This window comes from Dendrobates tinctorius, unplaced genomic scaffold (assembly GCF_039654945.1).
Source record: "Dendrobates tinctorius isolate UK_male_01 unplaced genomic scaffold, ASM3965494v1 ptg000151l, whole genome shotgun sequence".
NCBI classification, from domain to species: domain Eukaryota; kingdom Metazoa; phylum Chordata; class Amphibia; order Anura; family Dendrobatidae; genus Dendrobates; species Dendrobates tinctorius.
This window is the reverse complement of record NW_027361818.1, coordinates 12259745-12280827: the sequence shown is the minus strand read 5'-3', so window position 1 is coordinate 12280827 and position 21083 is coordinate 12259745. Positions and strand designations below refer to the sequence as shown.

The following is a 21083-nucleotide window of genomic DNA, read 5'->3' as shown; positions in this document are numbered from 1 at the left end:
TTTTTCAACTCAGAATTGGCTGGAATTGAGATCAGACGCCATGTTGCATTTGGAGAGCACCTGATGTGCGCAAATAGTGGAAACCCCCAAATTCTAACTCTAACCCTAACCCCAACACACCCCTAACCCTAGCCCTAACCCTAGCCCTAACCCTAACCCTAGCCCTAACCCTAACCCTAACCCTAACCCTAATGGGAAAATGGAAATAAATACATTTTTTAAATTTTATTATTTTTCCCTAACTAAGGGGGTGATAACGGGGGGTTTGATTTACTATTTATGGCGGTTTTTATGTTTGGCAGCTGTCGCATGCTAAAAGACGCTTTTTATTGTAAAAATAGTTTTTGCATCACCACATATTGAGAGCTATAATTTTTCCGTATTTTGACCCACCGAGTCATGTGAGGTCTTATTTTTTGCGGGATAAGTTGATGTTTTTATTGGTAGCATTTTCGGGCACGTGACATTTTTTGATCGCTTTTTATTCCGATTTTTGGGACGCTGAATGAACAAAAAGCAGCGTTTCATGAATTTCTTTTGGGGGGGTGCGTTTACACCGTTCCGCGTGCTGTAAAATTGATAAAGCGCTTTTATTCTTCGGGTCAGTACGGTTACAGCGATACCTCTTTTATGTCGTTTTTTTATGTTTTGTCGGTTTTATGCAATGAAAACTATTTTATATAAAAAATAATTATTTTTGTATTGCTTTATTTTGCGAGCTATAACTTTTTTATTTTTTTGCTGATGATGCTGTATGGTGGCTCATTTTTTGCGGGACAAGATGACGTTTTCAGCGGTACCATGGATATTTATATGCATCTTTTTGATCGCGCGTTATTGCACTATTTGTTTGGCGGTATGATAATAAATCATTATTTTCTGCTTCATTTTTTATTTTTATTTTTTAAGGGGTTCGCTAAAGGGGTTAACTAATGGGACAGTTTTATAGGGCAGGTCGTTACGGATGCAGAGATACCTAATATGTGTACTTTTATTGTTTTTTTTTTTTTATTTCCAAAAAATTTATTTATTGGGGAATATTTTTTTTTTTTTTCTAATTTATTTGGCGATTTTTTTTAAAAATTATTTTAACACTTTTTTTTTTTTTTTTTACTTTATTACACAGTCCCTGGTGGGACATCACTGTCCTGTGACAGATCGCTGATCTGTCACATCACAGATCACTGTGACAGATCAGCAATCTGTCACAGGCAGTGCTGCAGACTTCCTCATGCCTGCGCTTTGCAGGCAGTGAGGAAGTCAGCTCCCTGCAGGCCCCCGAAGGCCCCCGTCGCCATCTTGGATTCGGGGGCCTGTAGGGACAGAGCCCCCCGCAGCAGCGCTGCACATTGCGCTGCCGTGGGGGGCTCAGGGAAGCTCGGAGGGAGCCCCCTCCCTGCCGATGCTTCCCTTTAACCCCCGGTACACCGCAATCATGTTTGATCGCGGTGTGCAAGGAGTTAACGTGTCGGGGGCAGTCACCACATTGTGCCGGGTGTCAGCTATGATAATTAGCTGACACCCGGCCGCGATCAGCGGCGCTCACCACGTGGGCGCCGCTGATCGCGGTAGACGTACTATCCCCTCCACGGGCATAGGGGCCTGGGTCCCATGGACGGGATAGTACGTCTCATGTCAGAAAGGGGTTAACCACCATTAACCGCCCCATCAATCGCACCTGTTGCTTCTTCATTCTTTACTGTTACCATGCCAACTATTGAGATGCAGGTCTTTGATAGTAGAACCTTGGGTTCTTTACCCGATTGAGTCATGCTGACTAAGAAGCCGCCTTCAGCTGTAATGGAAGTGGACATGCCTGCTGTTTTTGACCGATCGCAGAGAACGATCACACCACAAGTTTCTCAGTCCACAGTAACATCTCCACCTCCACCTCTCTCATGGTCCAGTAGTTTGTCCAGTTCACCATACTATGCCCTCCCACATCACTGCAGCCAGCCCACGGTTCCGCAGTTGTGGTCACAGAAAAGATTGATTCCTACTATGCATGACAAAGCTAAGAGGTTGAACTCCATCTCCAATTTGTTGGCCACGGAAATGCTGCCTTTCCACCTGGTAGATACCGACAGTTTCTAATATCTGATCACAGTCCCCCAGTACCAGTTACCATTATTTTTCTAAGAAAGTTGTGCCTGCGCTACACCAGCATGTAGCAGACAACATCACCCATTCCTTGACAAAATCTCTGTCTGCCAGGGTGCATTTCACCACAGACACATGGATGAGTAAGCACGGCCAAGAGTGTTACATCTCGCTGACTGGGCACTGAGTGACTCTGGTGGCTGTTGGGACAGGCGCTGCTCCACAAGTCTTGGAATCCCCAAGGCTTGCAGGACAAACCTCTACATTTAACACTTCCTCCACTTCTTCTGTCTCCTATATCTCCTCTAGGGCCTCCACCTGTGCTCTCAACCTTTACCTTCATGAGACATGCATTGCAACAGTGCATAGCGAACCCCCACCACCTCTGTACTGCGCAACCAGGGCTCACCACAATCAGGCAGTCTTAAAATTGATATGCCTTGGAGATTGCAGTCATACAGCTGAAGAGTTGTGAACAGCTCTACAGGCTGAATTTGATCAATGGCTGTCTCCACTGAACCTGCATCCAGGGAAGGCCTTGTCCGATAATGGTGCGAACCTGGTGGTGTCCCTATGGCGAGGTAAGTTCACACATGTACCATGCATGTCTCACGTCTTCAACCTGGTGTTGCAGCATTTTCTCAGCCACTATCCTAGCCTGGGTGAGCTGCTCCAGAAAGCACGCAAGCTGTGTGCTCACTTCCACTGTTTGCACCCCTCTGGTCATCGACTTGCATTGATACAGAGGTCTTTGTCCATGCCAGTTAACAGGTTGATATGTGATGTGCCAACACGGTGGAATTCCACTCTGCACATGTTGCAGCGACTGTGGCAGCAGCAACAAGCCCTGACGCAGTATGTCATGTCGCATAGCCTGGGCCAGCACAGTACGGAGGTGGAGCATGTCACGTTTACAGAGTGGGCACAGATTAAGGACATCTGCACCCTTCTGCACAGTTTTGAATTGGCTACTAAGATGGCTAGCGCTGACGAAGCCATCATCAGAATCATTAATCTGGTCATTTATATGCTGGAACAGACTTTAAATAGCCTGTGGGAGGAAATGGTGGTCCCAGAAGAAGAGGAGGAAGCAGAGGAGGCTGCCAAAGGGATAACATTGTCTCGAAGTTAAAGACCGTCGTCACAAAGGTGGGTGCCAAGGTAGGGTGGAAAGCTGCATTGAAATTGATGCCACTTTGAGGTGTATGCCAATAATTTTTGGAAATGTGAACACTCGTTGAGCGTCCATCTGCTGGATTGGGTGTAGTGAATGACCTGTCAGTCTCTAATCTACTATTTCTTATGTAGTGAAATTGATGCCACTTCTGTAGTGTAAGGCACTTATTTCCTTAAATGTGAAAACACCTTGTAGGGTGTTCATCTGCTGGATTGGGTGTAGTGAAAGACCTGTTGGTCCCTATTATACTATTTCTACTGTGGTGAAATTGATGCCACTTTTGTGGTGTCTGCCAATAGTTTTTGGAAATGTGAACACTCCTGGTTAGGTCTCCTTCATGCATGTTGCCTGTAGCAGTAGGCCTCTGAGGCCGTCAGGCCTCCATGTCCTTGCACTCAACTACCCCTGTCACAATCCTTAATTTTTCTAACAATGGTAGTCTAGAAAACTGATATTTGTGCCACCTGAGTGTGGCTCAGCATGAAAGCAGGTAGAGGTGTTTTATGTGTTATCAGGGCTCCCCGCAAAGGGGACATACAATGATCCCTCACCCACTTCGTCTTACTGTGACATTCATTGGAAAGCTATCAAAGCTGTCCCAGACCCCGATACCTCATGCCTGGCTGATTGCTGCAGTTCAATGCTGCAATTGGTACTGTTTGTGAATTGAGACCACTTTCCCGGTGTCTGTCCCTCATTTTATGTGTTTTGGCAGCATTTGGGGTCATTATAACGTGTGCATGCGTTTGTTTTTGCCTGCCATTGACGTGAATTGTGTTCAGTTATGTTCGGTAAATATTCGACAAACTAATCGGCGAATTTTGCAAATTCGGTAATCATAATCCGAACCGAATATTGAAATATTCGCTCAGCTCTAGTGAGCAGCCTCTTCTTCCCTTGCCAACTTTGGTATCTTTATTCTAGGGCCGAGAAGGTACAGGGGTAACATAATTCCCGATCTAAACTTGGTGGCACTGCTAAGTTTTGGGCTTTCCCATAAAGTTCTTTGAGGGCTGAGACTTAAATGCTTATATTTTAGTCATTGAATTTTTGATAGGTAAGAATAAGGTACAATATAATTGAAAAGTATCTGGGGGTTCTTTATTTGCCTTCTCTGTAAATATAATTAGTTGATAATTTCATCAGAAGTTATCAATGTTCCATGACTGTGATATTTTAATCTCTGGAGATAATTACAATAACACAATGTTTTGTTTTTCGATTGCTTATTTAAGAAATCCCTTCCCATCCTTCTTATTCCCCCTGGTGTCATCCTGGGGATATTATTGATATAAAAAATAAAGCATAAAAGTTGAAGAACATATTACTGGTGGCCTCATATGTGCCAGATCTGTGCTGAGAAAAGATCACTGAGATGAATATGTTGCTGTTGTATCCTCAACTCTGCTCCAGTCCGGAATTCATTGTGAGTATACTACCGGAGATTTGTCTACTGTTCCTGGCAGAAGAATTGTAGAATCCTTCATGAATTAGAGCCACAAAATGATGACTTAAGCTGCCCTCATACATCCATATTATACAGCTCTTGTGCGGCATTATTGTGGTCTTCTGGGTAAGAAGAACATGGATTGACGGGGTCATTAAAATTATACTTGTCATTAATGGAGTTTTCCATCTAAGGAACATATGACGCCCATTACTTCTTGTAATTGCTGCTGCCTCATGGTCCAATTCATCATTTGCTTTTTTAATTTCACTGTTCTGTTTTTTCCTGAGGTTTTTGTTAGGTTTTTTTTGTGAGAAATTTTTCAAAATGGAGTATGCAGTTCATGAATTTCTTAAAAACTGGTCTTTATGTTTTTTCTTTCACCTTTTATGCAAACATTTAAACTCAAACACTGGTACATTTAAAAAAATGTAGCAAATATTTTACAAAATATCTGGCACATATAAAACCACTCCAAGGAGCGACCAGATTAAATTTGTGCAAAAATGTAATGACATTTTAAAAGTTGTAAATTCTGAATCAGGCAGAAACATTTTTATAACCTAGAACAGTGTTCCCCAATTCCGGTCCTCAAGAGCCACCAATAGGTCGTGTCTTCAGGATTTCCTTTGTATTGCCCAGAAAAACTTCTCTGCAAATCCAATTTACCTGGAAAATTTTCATAGGTAGGTGATTTTGAATCTTGCCTAATCCACTCACACCTAGTCATCAATCTTTAAGTTTCCAAGAACACATGTTATAATGTATGATGAAATTATAATATTAGGATTGCAGCCATTTTTTGGAACTTTAAGGGCCATCAAAAGGTAAAAAAAATGTTGATGTTCTTGTACTCTCCTTACTGCTCATGTCTCTGACCCTTTTGCTCCTCATTGTAACCTGTCTGGTCCTTGTCGTATCATCTTCTTATTTCGGCTGCTTGTACTAATATCCTTGGACCTTTCACACTGAGCTGGAACGTCCAGCTCTGACGAGGCCTGGTATGGGTCTGGGAATGTATGCGCAAAGTCAGGGCGAACGTCGAGATTTCATTACCTTTATTTTTCTTTGTGTAGACTCCTCCCAGGCTTCATCAGAGCTGGAATTCCCCGCTCATGTGTTAGAGCCCTGAGGATTGTAGCACTCTCTACAGGAGAAGAAAATGCGACAAGGACTGGACGGGTGACCGTGAGGAAAGAAGGGACTGTAGAGGTGAGGATAAGAATTCATTTTTTATTTTTTATATATTACTTCTATTATGTTCTGCGGTCTAGAGACCCTAGATAATTAAAAGGGATATTAAATAAAAATTACATCTCAAATAATGGAAATTCCTTGGAAAATCCTTGCAAAAAAGGCACAAGTGCACTTTTATTGATTTAATCTTTAGTCATCAATGTTTAAGTGTCCGATATCCTCATTTATTATTTATGAAATATAAAATTAGATGATTTATTAAGTTCTCCTACTTTATATGAAATGGGAGGAATATTTCATGATACCTAAATTACTGTATACGTGGCAACAATTCACTCATGAGATTAGTCACAGAATCACCCAAGTGTCACACGGTCACACAGCCACTTGGTAACTATTAAAAATACGAGTTGCGGACTGCCGTAGTCTTATGGCCCAATACTCCGAGGGTCATCTCCACGTGGAGCTTATCAGCATCGATAATCTGTGTATGAGGCATTTTTATTCGGTCGTCCATGACAGCACCACCTGAGAGAGGGGATCCGCCCTCCAGGAACAGGAAATCCTACAGATACATAAGGGCGGCACCTCTCCCACGAATCAGTTAGTTTCCTGTTCCTGGAGGACAGGATTCCCTACAGATCATGCCATCATGGACGAAGGAATCCCCAGGCCGGCTGTCCGACTCAGGTAGCGGGGGGTCTCCTACCTCGGGCAGTGCGGAGTCCCCTGGAAGCGCCACGGTGGCCCATGCAGGGTTCCACGTCAGTGTGCGGGGCAGGTGGAAGCGGGGTCCGGCGGATGCCCGTCTCCTGGGCCGGCGCCGGCAGGTAAGTATGGCCTCTCCTCCCCTGATCCCGGTCCTGGTTCACGGTACGGTTCCCCTCGGCCCCAAATCGCAGTCGGGTGCATGCGGCTGCGCCTTGGTGACGTCCGGGGGTGCTGTGTGTCGGGCGCCACCATGGCGCTGGGGGCCTACGTGTCCTCGTGCGTGCCCAGACCGGGGGGTGCGGTGGGGGGCGGGGCCCGCAGCGCTGTTGGTCTGCGCGTCTGGACCGGAAGTGACGCGGCGGGGGCGGGGCCGGGGGCTTGCACGGTCTCGCGCGCTCCCGGGCAGGAGGTGACGCTGCGGGGGTGGGGCCGGTGGTGCTGGCAGCCTGCGCTTCCTCTCCTGCTCCAGGACCGGATGTGGCGCGATGGGGGTGGGGCCAGCGGCGCCAGACCAGAAGTCGGGTGCCAGCGTTTTCCTCTCTCTCCGTGTGTCGCCAGGCTCGGCGGCGTGGGCGCCGGCAGAGTGGTGGGGGCGGGGGGGCGCGGCACGCAGAGGAAGGGACGTTGGGGAAAAAGGGGGAGGGGGGAAAAAATCAGCCCCTGGCCACGTCACCTGCGAACCCGGATTACCGGGGGGGAAAAAAAGGACACAAAGGCACTGACGAGCGGCTTCAGCTCGGATGCAGGATGGACGAGCAGGAAGCTCCCACGTACCTCAGAGAGGTCCCAAACCAGCTTCCAGCAAAAGAAGAAACGAACTGGACAATCCGGCCATAGAAGTTCCTCCAGGCCGAAGGATCCAGCTCGCCCCCTCCCCCCGTGATCCGGTACCTACGCCTTCTGCTCAGGGTAAGAGATCTTTGTGATTGTGCCCTGACATAGTGACCCCCTTATGTTTTTTCCTCCTATAGGGGAAGAAATGTACTGACAAGGCAAAAAACAGGGAATGCGCCCTTTGTAAATGCCCCTTGCCGGATGCCTACCCTAAGAGGCTGTGCCAGTCATGCAGACGGTAAAAAAAAAAAAAAAGAGGAGAAGTGGGGGGCGTAGTCCCAAAAAGTTACAAGCATACTTCCTTGCTCTGTCCCCCCTCCTGTAGGTGGCAGAAGAGACCCCTGACTTCGCTACAAGTCTAAGGGAAATAATCAGAGCGGAGGTTAAAGCCCTAAAATCCGTACCCCAGGGAGAGTCGTCTAGGAAGAGAAAGAGGGCAAGCTTCTCAGAGTCAGGTTCTTCAGCATACCCTAGAGGGAACGAAGACTCCTCAGAACCCTCCACCTCCGCATCCGCGTCCTCTTCAGAGGAAAACGCCAGCCGTTTCTGTATAGGTCTTGACCAAGTGGAAAACTAGTCAAGGCAGTCAGAGCCACCATGGGGGTAACAGATGCCAGACCTGAACGGTCAGCACAGGACCTAATGTTTGGGGGTTTAGACCCCAAGAAACGTAAGTCGTTCCCGTTAAACGACAAGGTCCAAAGTTTGATTAATAGAGAATGGAGGAAACCAGAAAGGAAAGGCTCCCTACCACCAGCCTTTAAACGGCGATATCCCTTTGAGGACCCTGTGGTGAATAAGTGGGACAAAGCCCCAAAATTGGATGCAGCAGTAGCTAAAGCGTCCAAGAAATCCACTATTCCCTTTGATGACATGGTCTCTTTGAAGGATCCGCTGGATAAAAAGGCGGACTCCTACTTAAAAGGCACATGGGAAATGTCGGCTGGCGCCCTGAGACCTGCGTCGCAGCTACCTGCATGGCCAGATCTATGATGGTTTGGCTGGACCAATTGGAAACACAGCTAGCGGACAGAGCCTCGAGGGAATCTATCTTAAAAACCCTACCTACCATCCAGGATGAGGCAGCCTTTTTAGCCGACACTTCAGCAGACTCTGCAAAGATGGCGGCCAAGGCCGCAGGGCTATCGAATGCAGCCCGACGGGCTATATGGCTGAAATGCTGGCCCAGGGATATTCAGGCCAGATCCCGGCTTTGCTCCATCCCATGTGAGGGAGAATATCTATTCGGATCAGTCCTAGATGAACTCATGGAGAAGGCTGGCGATGATAAAAAGAAATTTCCTTCCCTACCCACCACTTCCTATAGGCGTCCCTTTGCTAGGAAGAGATTTTTTCGGAGGAGGTCGTCCAGGGACCGGGGCAGATGGGAAGATAAGAAAAGAAAAGGTACCGGTTTTATGTTTGGAGGGAGATGCCAAGAAGCATCCCGTGAGTCCAAGAAACCTCCCCAATGACTAGAGGCCCAGGTGGGAGGTAGGCTATCAGCCTTCTACTCAGCCTAGTCCCGGATCTCGAACAGTAACTGGATCCTGGGGTTGGTGGCCGCAGGCCTAAAGCTTGAATTTGCCCGTGTCCCCCAGAGTAGCTTTAGAGCCACTCCGCTTAGGTCTTCCTTGGCGGAACAGACTGCCCTAGAAACCGAAGTTATTGATCTATGCCAGAAGGGGGTACTGATAAAGATACCAGAGGCAGAGAAGGGTGAAGGCTCTACTCCCCCCTATTTTTGGTCTGTAAACCGGATAATTCCTACAGGAGCATAATTAATCTAAAGGCGCTTATCAGATATCTGGTCATTCGACCTTTTAAAATGGAAACGATCAGCTCCACAATAAAGTTGCTGTTTGAAAATTGTTTTATGGTGGTATTGGATTTAAAGGACACTTATTACCATATACCCATCTATGCGTCTCATCAGCGTTTCCTTAGAGTGGCAGTTCATTTGGAGGGGTCGTTACAGCATTTCCAATATGTCGCCCTTCCCTTTGGTATAGCAGTTGCCCGCCGGGTGTTCACTAAAGTTATAGCGGAGGTTATGGCCCATCTGCGGGAGGCTGACATCCTAGTAATCCCCTACCTGGATGACTTCCTTATTGTAGGAAAAACAGCAGTCCATTTTCTGGATCAATTGCAGAAAGCAAAATTGGCTTTGGAAAGGTTAGGGTGTCTATTAAACATCAAGAAATCCCGTCTACAGCCATGAAGGTCCAGCAGTTCTTGGGCTTCCATCCTTTCTCCCTAATCCCACGAACGATAAGGAAAGAAAATTACACACGCTAGACGTTAGGAGATGTCTCCTAGAGAACTTGGCAGTTACCGACCCCTGGAAAAAAAATAATGCCTTATTTATTTCCTATCAGGGCACTAGAAAGGGCCTTAGGGCTTCAAAAAGTTTGATAGTAAGATGGATTGGGGAGACCATTTCATTAGCATACACTTCACCTCAAAAGGCAAACCGGCCCCTGGCAAGCTGAGGGCGCATTCCACCAGGGCCATGGCAACCTCTTGGGCAGAGAGATCGGAGGTCTCAATCGACCAAATATGTAAGGCAGCTACTTGGTCCTCTCCGAGCACCTTTTATAACCATTATAGACTAGACCTGGGTGCTTCCTCAGACCTCTCCTTTGGTGTCAGGGTTCTGCAGGCTGTAGTCCCTCCCTAAAGTAATTATTACTCTCTGTAATTTTCTCAGGTGGTGCTGTCATGGACGACCGAATAAAGTCATAGTTACTCACCGGTTAACGGTATTTTTCGGAGTCCATGACAGCACCCGTACATTCCCTCTCTTTAGTTTAATTTGGGTGTGCACTTCTTCCTCTTATATGTACATGGGTAATTCATAGTCGTGTAAAGTATTGTATATAAACTATGCTATTAACCATTGCGGTCCTCTTGTGCTCTGTAAACCAACTGATGCGTGGGAGAGGTGCCGCCCTTATGTATCTGTAGGATTTTCTGTTCCTGGAGGGCGGATCCCCTCTCTCAGGTGGTGCTGTCATGGACTCCGAAAAATACCGTTAACCGGTGAGTAACTACGACTTTTCTACATATAGATTGTGATCTTTTAATGCTTTTATCATTTACATAATTCATTTTCTTACAAGAAAGAGACTTCAATCAGTTTCTCTTGCTTTCAGTGTATTCACTGAAAATGTGCGACGTCAACCAGACTGAAGTCACAGAGTTCCTGCTCCTTGGATTTAAAGGTCTATATAAATACAAATTCCTGCTCTTCATCCTTTTCTTCTTCTGTTACCTGATAATACTGGCTGGAAACCTCCTTATTATAGTGTTGGTGTCCACCAAGCACAACCTCAATACCCCAATGTTCTACTTTCTCAAGCATCTAGCTGTAGCCGATATCATTTCCACTACGACCATTGTGCCCATGATGTTAAATGTAATTCTATATGACATGAAGAAGGTGCCAGTGAGGAGCTGCATCTTCCATCTCCATATGGTATTCATATTTGGTTATAACCCGATTATTCTGCTCACTATAATGTCTTATGATCGGTACTTGGCCATTTGCAGCCCAATGTGCTACAATTCTATAATGCAGCCTCGTGTTTGCTTCAAGATTGTTCTTGGCTCCTGGTTTTTTATCTTTTTCCTTTCCTTTGAGATGTTTTTTGTTTGGGAACTGGAGTTTTGTGGTAACAACATAATAGACCACTTCTTCTGTGACTTTGGGATAATTCTTGAATTGACTACCTCCGACACCAACCTCTTGACTTTAGTCAACTATGTATTATCCATCATTGGCAGTGTCATCCCTTTTGTTTTAATTCTTATCAGCTATTTGAGTATTTTCTTCGTCATAATGACCCTTTCATCCACCAGTGGTTTGTCAAAAGCCTTCTCCACATGTGGCTCCCATCTCACCACTGTATGCATCTACTTTGGAACTCTCTTCTTGATATACATGCCAGCATCCAATGACACATCATCGAGCACGAACAAGTCTTTATCTCTGCTGTACATTGTGGTGTCTCCAATGATGAATCCCATCATTTACAGTCTGAGGAATCAGGAGATCAGGAGAACTCTTCAACAAATGTTTTGACAATGTTAAGGTTATACTAAAATGCAGCACACATATTTATGAGACTATCTTAGCTGATTGCTGTATTTCAACATGGGCAAAGGGAGGAACTATAGATTTGTCATCTGGATTTTCTTGACAAAATATTCACAATAAATCATGGATGAGATGATTCAATGACAACATTTCTTTCAGTACATGTCATTAGAGATGAGCAACTTTGCCTTTTTTAGGGTCGAGTCGGGTTTCATGAAACCCGACTTTCCCCAAAGTCGAGTCGAACGAAATCGGCCGACTATAGGGAAAAGTCGGGGTCCAACTGAAACACGAAACCCAATGCAAGTCAATGGGGAAGCAAAGTCGTCAGGGAGTGGAGGACAGTAAACACACCTACAGTGCCCATTTCAATGCCAAAAACATCAATTCTTATAACTTAAGCTTGTCAACCGTAATTTACATTATAATAATAGTTAGTAGTTACGCATTGAAAACTGGGAGTTATTTGGCTAAAGTAGTGGGGAGGGGTAGGGCTAGCTCCAGGTTTTCATGTGGCCCAGGCCAAAGAGTGTCATTGGGCCCCTTTAACATATACCACAATTCATGATGCTCCGATATGGCAGAGAAATATTGGTATAGAACAATGTAAAATACTTCACTTTTTACATGACATGACTGTTCTATTTTAAATTCTCCAATAGCTCAAAAAATGGACAGTATATTACTCCCTACAGTATTATGGCCACCACATAGTGTGCCATACAGAATAATGAGCCCCATATATTTCTCCATACAGAATAATTGGTCCCATATAATGTTCCATACAGTATATGACGAGCTCCACATAATGCTACAGTATATGTTGGTCCCCATGGATGATGCTCCACTGTCTTATGGGCCCAAATAATGCTCCATATCTAATGGGCCCCATTTCTAATGCTCCAGTGTATAATGTGCCCCGTTAATGCTGCTCCAGTTTCTGATATCCCCCATTTGGAATGCTCCAGTATATGATGGGCCTCATGGATGATGCTCCAGGGTATGATGGGCCCAAATAATGCTCCATATATAATCTGCCCCATTTAGAATGCTCCAGTATATGATGGGCCCCATGGATGATGCTCCAGTGTCTTATGGGCCCAAATAATGCTCCATATATAATGGGCCCCATTTCTAATGCTCCAGTGTATAATGTGCCCCGTAAATGCTGCTACAGTGTCTTTTGTCCCCCATTTAGAATGCTCCAGTATATGATGGGCCAAAAGGATGATGCTCCAGTGTATGATGGGCCCCATATCTCATTCTCCAGAGTATAGTGCTCCCCAAAAATTGCTCCCAACCTTTAAAAAAGTTAAATATCTCTCCTTGCTGGGCACTGCTCTACTCTGGACTCCTCAGCATCAACATCTTCCAGCTCTCTGCACTTGGACTGTTTAGGCAGAGGGCATACAGATGTGATGTCATCGTGCTCTCTGATCTGAATGTCACTGTCTGGAAACGCGGAAGACGTCACAGCGGTGGAGCAGGGAGAGGTAAGTATTGCAAGTGCTGTGGCCATGAGCAAGCAGGGGGGCCACTCGTGGGCGACGGCAATGGCACAGGGCCCCTCATAGTACGTCGGTGTGTCTGACGGCGAGTGGGCCCTCCCACCGGCAGAGACACTTTTGCATACTATGAGGGGCCCTGTGCCAGTGCCGTCGCCCAAGAGTGGGCCCACCCACCTGTTCAGGGCAACGGCACTTGCCCGGGTGCGCCAGGGGGTGACCCCGGCCATGGGGTGGGGGGGTCAGCCCAGTTAGGGTGGTTGAAAAAATGGCATATGTTGATGTGTAGGCTGTACATTCAACCGCTGCAAATGGAGGAAGTGGAGAAGTACGAGGAAGAGGAGGACAAAAGCGAGACATTTTTATTGCCACCTATGTGTCATCAGGTGAAGGTGGGACAAAATCCTTTGAAACCCATGCATGGTTCATTTTAATGAAGGTTAGATCATCAACATTTTGGGTCGACAGATGGGTCCTTTTTTCTGTGAGGATTGATCCAGCAGCACTGAAGACTCTTTCAGATAACACACTAGCAGCAGGGCAAGCGAGCTCCTGTAAGGCATATTGTGCCAATTCAGCCAGGTGTCCAGTTTACAGGCCCAATAGTCAAAGGGGAATGACCTGTGAGTGAGAACATTGATATGGGAGGAGAAGTAGTTTGTAACCATAGTTGACAACTGATGTCTCCTGTCACTTGCAATCGATTCTGTATTATAAGTCGTGTGAGCGGTACTTGAAAAATCAGTTCACAACATGGTCATGAAACCCCTGTCTCTAACGCCAGTTCGGCTGTGTGCACCACGAACACCTCTTCCATTTTGACCTCTACGGCTTGTAGGAGAACCAGCACCGCTGCTGTGTGCTGGGAATGCCTCCAACAAATGTTTTACCAGAGTTGCTTGTTTGTTAGCCAATATTATCTCTAGGTTCTCCTATGGCATGATGTTCTGTAATTTGCCTTTATAGCGTGGGTCCAGGATGCTGGCCAACCAGTAGTCGTCATCCTTCATCATTTTGGCCATGCGGGGGTCCCTTTTTAGGATCCACAAAGCATAATCACACATGTGGGCCAATGTTCCAGGTGTCAAGGATGCACTGCCAGTGGTGGGTGGAGGAGCACTTTCTTGGAAATCCACATCCCTCCAGTCACGCACAAACCCTGGACCTGACCTTGCCACGCCAACATTATCTCTTGCCCCCTGAGAAGCATCCTCCTCCCCAAAAAAATCATCCCCCCCATCCTCCACCTCCTCTTCCTCTTCTTCCTACACCTCATCCAGGTCAGTTGCCCTCGCTGACAATGGCTGGCTGTCATCTAGGCTTCCCTCCTCCTGTTCCTCCTCCTCTGCTGCAGACGAATGATCCTTAATGTGTGTCAAAGTTTGCATGAGCAGACGCATAAGTGGTATGCTCATGCTTAAGATGGCATCGTCTGCGCTTACCAGCCGTGTGCATTCCTCAAAACACTGAAGGACTTTACAGAGGTCTTTTAGCTTTGACCACTGCACACCCGACAATTCCATGTCTTCTCTCAAACTGCCTGCCCGTGTATCCTCCCACATATGCATGACAGCCTGCCTCTGTTCGCACAGCCTCTCAACCATGTGCATGGTCGAGTTCCACCTTGTTGCAACGTCTATGATTAGGCGGTGCTTGGGGAGGTGGAGCGATCGCTGCAGCTTCTGCATACGACTGGAGTATACAGGCCAGCGACGGATGTGCGAGCACAGTCTTCGCACCTTATGGAGCAGGGTGTTAACTCCGGATAATTATTGAGGAAGCACTGCACCACCAGGTTCAAGGTGTGAGCCAGGCAAGGTATGTGTCTCAGTTTTGCAAGGGCTATGGCTGCCACAAAATTCCGGCTAATTCTGACTACCTTGCCTTGCTCAAGATGTAGAGCGCACATAAGAAAAAATAAAAAAAAACTAATTTGAAGGGTAACTCACCAAAAACCCTGACTGATGCACTGGCAGGATGCAAAAGACCCCCATTGATAAAGGCTGGGGCAGCACAGGTGCATTCCACTGATGAGAACAGCCAGTAACCCATTATGGTCTGGCTGCCTAGTGGAAAAAATGCACACAAATAAGACTTGCATAAGACATAAGTCACACAAATAAGTGTGATGCAAAGTGACTGAGCAGCCTATTAATGACGCCCATAGTATTTGCAGGCGGGCTGCTCAGTACCGTACATATGTATCACACAGAAAAAAGCCAAGCCAACATAAAGAGTTCTAGCTGCATCCTGCAAAAATGATAAAAAGTGCAAAAAGATAAATAGATATGGGGTATTAGTTACTATTTTGGCCAAATTAGATAAGCTCACAACCCGACTTCAAGGGTCCCCAGATATTGTGAGTCCCTAACACTAAATCTGAACAGCGCACATAAGAAAAAATTCAAAAAAACTCATTTGAAGGGTAACTCACCAAAAACCCTGACTGATGCACTGGCAGGACTCACAATATCTGGGGACCCTTGACGTCGGGTTGTGAGCTTATCTAATTTGGCCAAAATAGTAACTAATACCCCATATCTATTTATCTTTTTGCACTTTTTATCAGTTTTGCAGGATGCAGCTAGAACTCTTTATGTTGGCTTGGCTTTTTTTTGTGTGATGCATATGTACGGTGCTGAGCAGCCCGCCTGCTAATACCTATGGGTGTCATTAATAGGCTGCTAGGACACTTTGCATCACACTTATCTTTGTGACTTATGTCTTATGCAAGCCTTATTTGTGTGCATTTTTTCCACCAGGCAGCCAGACCATAATGGGTTACTGGCTGTTCTCATCAGTGGAATGCACCTGTGCTGCCCCAGCCTTTATCAATGGGGGTCTGCTAAATCCTGCCGGTGCATCAGTCAGGGTTTTTGGTGAGTTACCCTTCAAATGAGTTTTTCTGGCTCAAGATGTAGACTGCCCAGCCATGACTCAGTTTGTCGATGCAAGTAGTCGGCCAGTACCTCTGCAGTGTGTCTTTTGTCGCCCAAAGACATCATCTTTAAAACAGCCTGCTGCTGCTTACCACTAGCTGTTCGATAGTGGGACACCTCATGTGCAACACTGGCAGCTGCGGATGGAGTGCTTGTGCGACTGCGCTCTGTCAACGAGCTTTCACTTTTGGAGGAGGAGAAGGAGGAGGAGAAGGAGGAGGAGGGTCGAACGCCTACAGCCAACTGTTTCCTATATCGTGGGCTAGGCAGCAATGTTCCACCGCCGCTGTCCCCTGTGGAGCCAGCATCCACCACATTAACCTAGTGCACAGTGATGGACACATAACGGCCCTGGCCATGCCTACTGGCCCATGCATCTGTTGTGAGGTGCATCTTTCCACTCACTGATTGTTTGAGTGCATGGACAATGCGGTTTTTCACATGCAGGAGGAGGGCAGGGATGGCTTTTCGAGAAAATAAGTGCCGACTGGGTAAGTCATAGCGTGGGACATCGTAGGCCATGAGCTCTCGGAAAGCTTCGCTTTCAACCAAACTGAAGGGCATCATCTCTAATGAGATCAGTTTTAGAGTTGAGCGACTTTTGGTTTTTTAGGGTCGAGTTTCGTTTCGTGAAACCCGACTTTTCCAAAAGTCGGGTCGAGCAAGATCGTCCGATTATAGGGAAAAGTCGGGGTCGTCCCGAAACACGAAACCCAATGTAAGTCAATGGGGAATAAAAGTCGGCAGTGAGAGGAGGACAGGAAACACACCTACAGTGCCCATTTGAATGCCAAAAGCATCAATTCTTCTTACTTAAGCTTGTCAACCTTAATTAACTTCATAATACAAGTTACACACTGAAAAATGGGGGTTATTTGGCTAAAGTTGTGGGGGGGAGGGCTGGCTCCAGGTTTTCATGTGCCCTGGGCGAAAGAGCGCCCCTTTAACACATACCACAACTCATCATGCTCCGATACGGCAGAGAAATAGCGGTATAGTACAATGAAAAATACTTCACTTTTTACATCTCATGACGAGGCTCATCTATTTCTCCATACAGAATCATTGGTCCCATATAATGTTTGAAACAGTATATGATGAGCTCCACATAATGCTACAGTATATGTTGGTCCCCATGGATGAAGCTCCACTGTCTTATGGGCCCAAATAATGCTCCAAACATAATGGGCCCCATTTCTAATGCTCTAGTGTATAATGGGCCCTGTAAATGCTGCTCCAGTGTCTGATGTCCACCTTTGGAATGTTCCAGTGTATGGTGGGCCCCATCTATCATTCTCCAGAGTATAGTGCTCCCCAAAAATTGCTGTCCCAACATTGAAAACAATGAAATAAGTCTCCTCGCTAGGGAATCCCTGTACTAGTCTGGACTCCTCGTCGTCCCCATCTTCCATCTCACTGCACAGTATTTCAACTTTGCAAGTGCTGTGATCCTGAGCAAGCAGGGGGGGCCCACTCGTTGGCGACGGCACTGGCACAGGGCCTCTGATAGTACGGTGGTGTGTCTGATGGCGGGTGGGCCGAACCTGCACTTTCATCTGCAACTTCCTCTTTGTCACCGTGTAAGATGGAACTGTATATGGGAAGGGTAACCTGAGTTTCATCAGGGTCAGATTCAGGCCGTGTAGCGTGCGAGGGGAATGTAGTGGTCTGGGTCAATGTACCAGCAGATTCATCGAGCAGTGGCTGGGCATCAGTGCACTTGTGTCGCCCCCAGGAGTACGGTCGCCACAGTGGCATTACCTTCTTCCTAGGGAGTGTGATGTCATGCTTGGGAGCAACGAACGATCTCTCTAGCAGGTTAACTGATTGGGCAGCGTTATTCCCACGAGTCATGACCCTCCAAACAGCGTTCATGAAGGCAAAGTGTTTGTTTTACGTGGGCAGTATGGTTGCAAAGCTGAACCTTAAAGGAATGTCCAGAAGGGCACCACCAGGAGTGGAGCCTACGGTTAAATTCGACTCCACCTGGGAAACCTCAACCATGCCAGCTGCAGAACAGATGCACACATTGCAAGCTTAATTCCGTTAACGAACGAGACTCCGTCCTGCCCCGCGGTCCGAGTCCGGCTTACTAGAGGGACACGTGAGGCTCTGGCACATGAGATTGGCCAATAACTGGTGTGTCATGCCCTTACATGTCCGTGGCTGCATGTGCGCTACACTGAAAAGGCAAGTGTTTGTCGCTTACAGGTGCAGATAACCCGCTGAACAACGTTAGTGATGGGGATCACTGATTACAATTATTACCCGCGAACAATGATTTCCCAGTAAGTGCAGGTCAACCGCAGTTTCGGAATTAGGCCTAACCGTCATTCCTGAAAAAATGAAAAACTTACGTATGCAAACCACAGGTGCTGTAGTTTGCTTAACAGCTCGCCAGCCGTTCTCACGCCAGTATGGATTACACGTGATTGCACAAAGGTGAGAAAGGGTACCGTATCGCCCAGATAACATGTATGGATAGTGTACACATTCAAAATATATGTCTATACATCAGGAGGCAGGCTCAGACGGTGTTAGGCCCAGTATGGATTGCACGTGATTGCACAAAAATTAGAAAGGGTACCGTATCCCCAGATAACATGTATGGATAGCGTACACATTCAAAATATATGTCTATACATCAGGAGGCAGGCTCAGATGGTGTTAGGCCCAGTATGGATTGCACGTGATTGCACAAAGGTTAGAAAGGGTACCGTATCCCCAGATAACATGTATGGATAGCGTACACATTCAAAATATATGTCTATACATCAGGAGACAGGCTCAGACGGTGTTAGGCCCAGTATGGATTGCACGTGATTGCACAAAGGTGAGAAAGGGTACCGTATCCCCAGATAACATGTATGGATAGCGTACACATTCAAAATATATGTCTATACATCAGGAGGCAGGCTCAAACGGTGTCAGGCACAGTATGGATTTGACGGCCCAGACTACACAGCGGAGGAGCAGGGAGAGGTAAAGATTGCAAATGCTGGGGCCCTGCCCAACACAACACAACACCAAACCTCAAGTGCCACATGTGCAACTGATCACAACGAAGGTAGTCAGCAACACTACATTGTTTCCCCCACTGTAAGCCCACCGGTTAGCACAGCAGCAAATGTTGAGGTGTCGTTGCAATGCCACAGCAGTCAGGGAATCCCACTGTTATATCAACGAAAGACTGATTCTAGGCCATCAGAAAGAACACCAACTCCATCACCATCATCAACCCTCTCTCAGTCCGCCCTGTCCACCGCTACTTCCACCATATGCAGCTCTCAAGTCCAGCTCACCCTCCCAGACACTATGAGTAGGTCAAGAAAGTACTCAGTCTCTCATCCGCGTACACTGGGTTTGAACGCCCACATTGCCAAACTAATCTCGTTTGAGATGATGCCCTTTCGGTTGGTGGAAAGCGCAGCTTTCCGCGAACTCATGGCCTATGCAGTACCACGCTATGACCTACCCAGTCGCCACTTCTTCTCTCGCAAAGCCATCCCAGCCCTCCACCATCATGTGAAAGACCGCATTGTCCATGCACTCAAGCAGTCAGTGAGCGGAAAGGTGCACCTCACAACTGATGCATGGTCCAGTCGGCATGGCCAGGGCCGTTACGTGTGCATCACTGCGCACTGGGTTAATGTGGTGGATGCAGGGTCCACAGGGGACAGCGGTGGTGGGACAGTGCTGCCTAGCCCACGGTATAGGAAATAGTTGGCTGTAGGCGTTCCACCCTCCTCCTCCTCCTCCTCCTCCAGAAGCGAAAGCTCGTCCACAGAGCGCAGTCGTACGAGCACTCCATCTGCAGCTGCCACTGTTGCACACAATGTGTCCCCCTATCGAGCAGCTAGTGGAAAGCATCAGCAGGCTGTGTTGCAGATGATGTGTTTGGGCGACAGACACACCGCCGAGGTGCTGGCCGAGTACTTTCAGCGACAAACTGAGTCATGGCTGGGCAGTGTACATCTTGAGGCAGGCAAGGTAGTTAGTGATAACGGCCGTAATTTTGTGGCAGCCACAGCCCTTTCAAAACTCAGCCACATACCTTGCTTGGCTCACACCTTGAACCTGGTGGTGCAGTGCTTCCTCAAAAATTATCCGGAGTTAACAGCCCTGCTCCAGAAGGTGCGAAGACTGTGCGCTCACATCGCCGGTCGCCTGTACACTCCGTTCGTATGCAGAAACTGCAGCGATTGCTCCACCTTCCCAACCACCGCCTCATTATCGACATTGCAACAAGGTGTAACTCCACCCTGCACATGGTGGAGCGGCTGTGCGAGCAGAGGCAGGCCATAATGCATTTTTGGATACACGGCCAGGCACTTTGAGAGCAGACATGGAGTTGACAGGTGTGCAGTGGTCGAAGCTGAAAGACCTCTGTAAAGTCCTTCAGTGTTTTGAGGAATGCACACGGCTGGTAAGCGCAGACGACGCCATCCTAAGCATGAGCATCCCACTTATGCGTCTGCTCATGCAAACTTTGACGCACCTTAAGGAGCAGGCTTCTGCAGCCAATTTTGAAGAGGAGGAAGAGGAGGAGGGATTCCTTGATGACATTCAGCCATTGTCTGCTCAGGGACCTCTCCTGGACGAGGTGGAGGAAGAAGAGGAGGAGGAGGATGATGGGGATGATTACTTAGGGGAGGAGGATGCATCTCGTGGGGCAAGTGAAAATGTTGGCGTGGCAAGGTCTGGTACAGGGTTTGTGCGTGACTGGAGCGATGTGGATTTGCCAGAAAGTGCTCCTCCAACCAGCACTCACAGTGCATCATTGACACCGGGAACATTGGCCCACATGTCAGATTATGCCTTGCAGATCCTAAAAAGGGACCCCGCATTGCCAAAATGATGAACGATGACGACTACTGGTTGGCCAGCATCCTGGATCCACGCTATAAAGGCAAATTACAAAACATCATGCCACAGGAGAACCTTGACCTAATATTGGCTAATAAACAAGCAACTCTGGTAAATCGGTTGCTTGAGGCATTCCCAGCACACAGCAGCGGTGATGGTTCTCACACGAGCCGTACGGCCCGGGGGCAGCTTGGCAGAGATGTTCGTG

The 21083-nt window shown here is 47.1% G+C and overlaps 1 protein-coding gene across 1 annotated transcript; it reads left to right on the top strand.

Moving 5' to 3' along the window:
• The first annotated feature begins 10635 nt into the window (after window positions 1-10635).
• Window positions 10636-11550, top strand: LOC141049985 (olfactory receptor 5G3-like). The gene has a single exon (XM_073546822.1). It carries the CDS (start codon window positions 10636-10638, stop codon window positions 11548-11550), a length of 915 nt encoding a protein of 304 aa, XP_073402923.1.
• Window positions 11551-21083: the final 9533 nt, after the last annotated feature.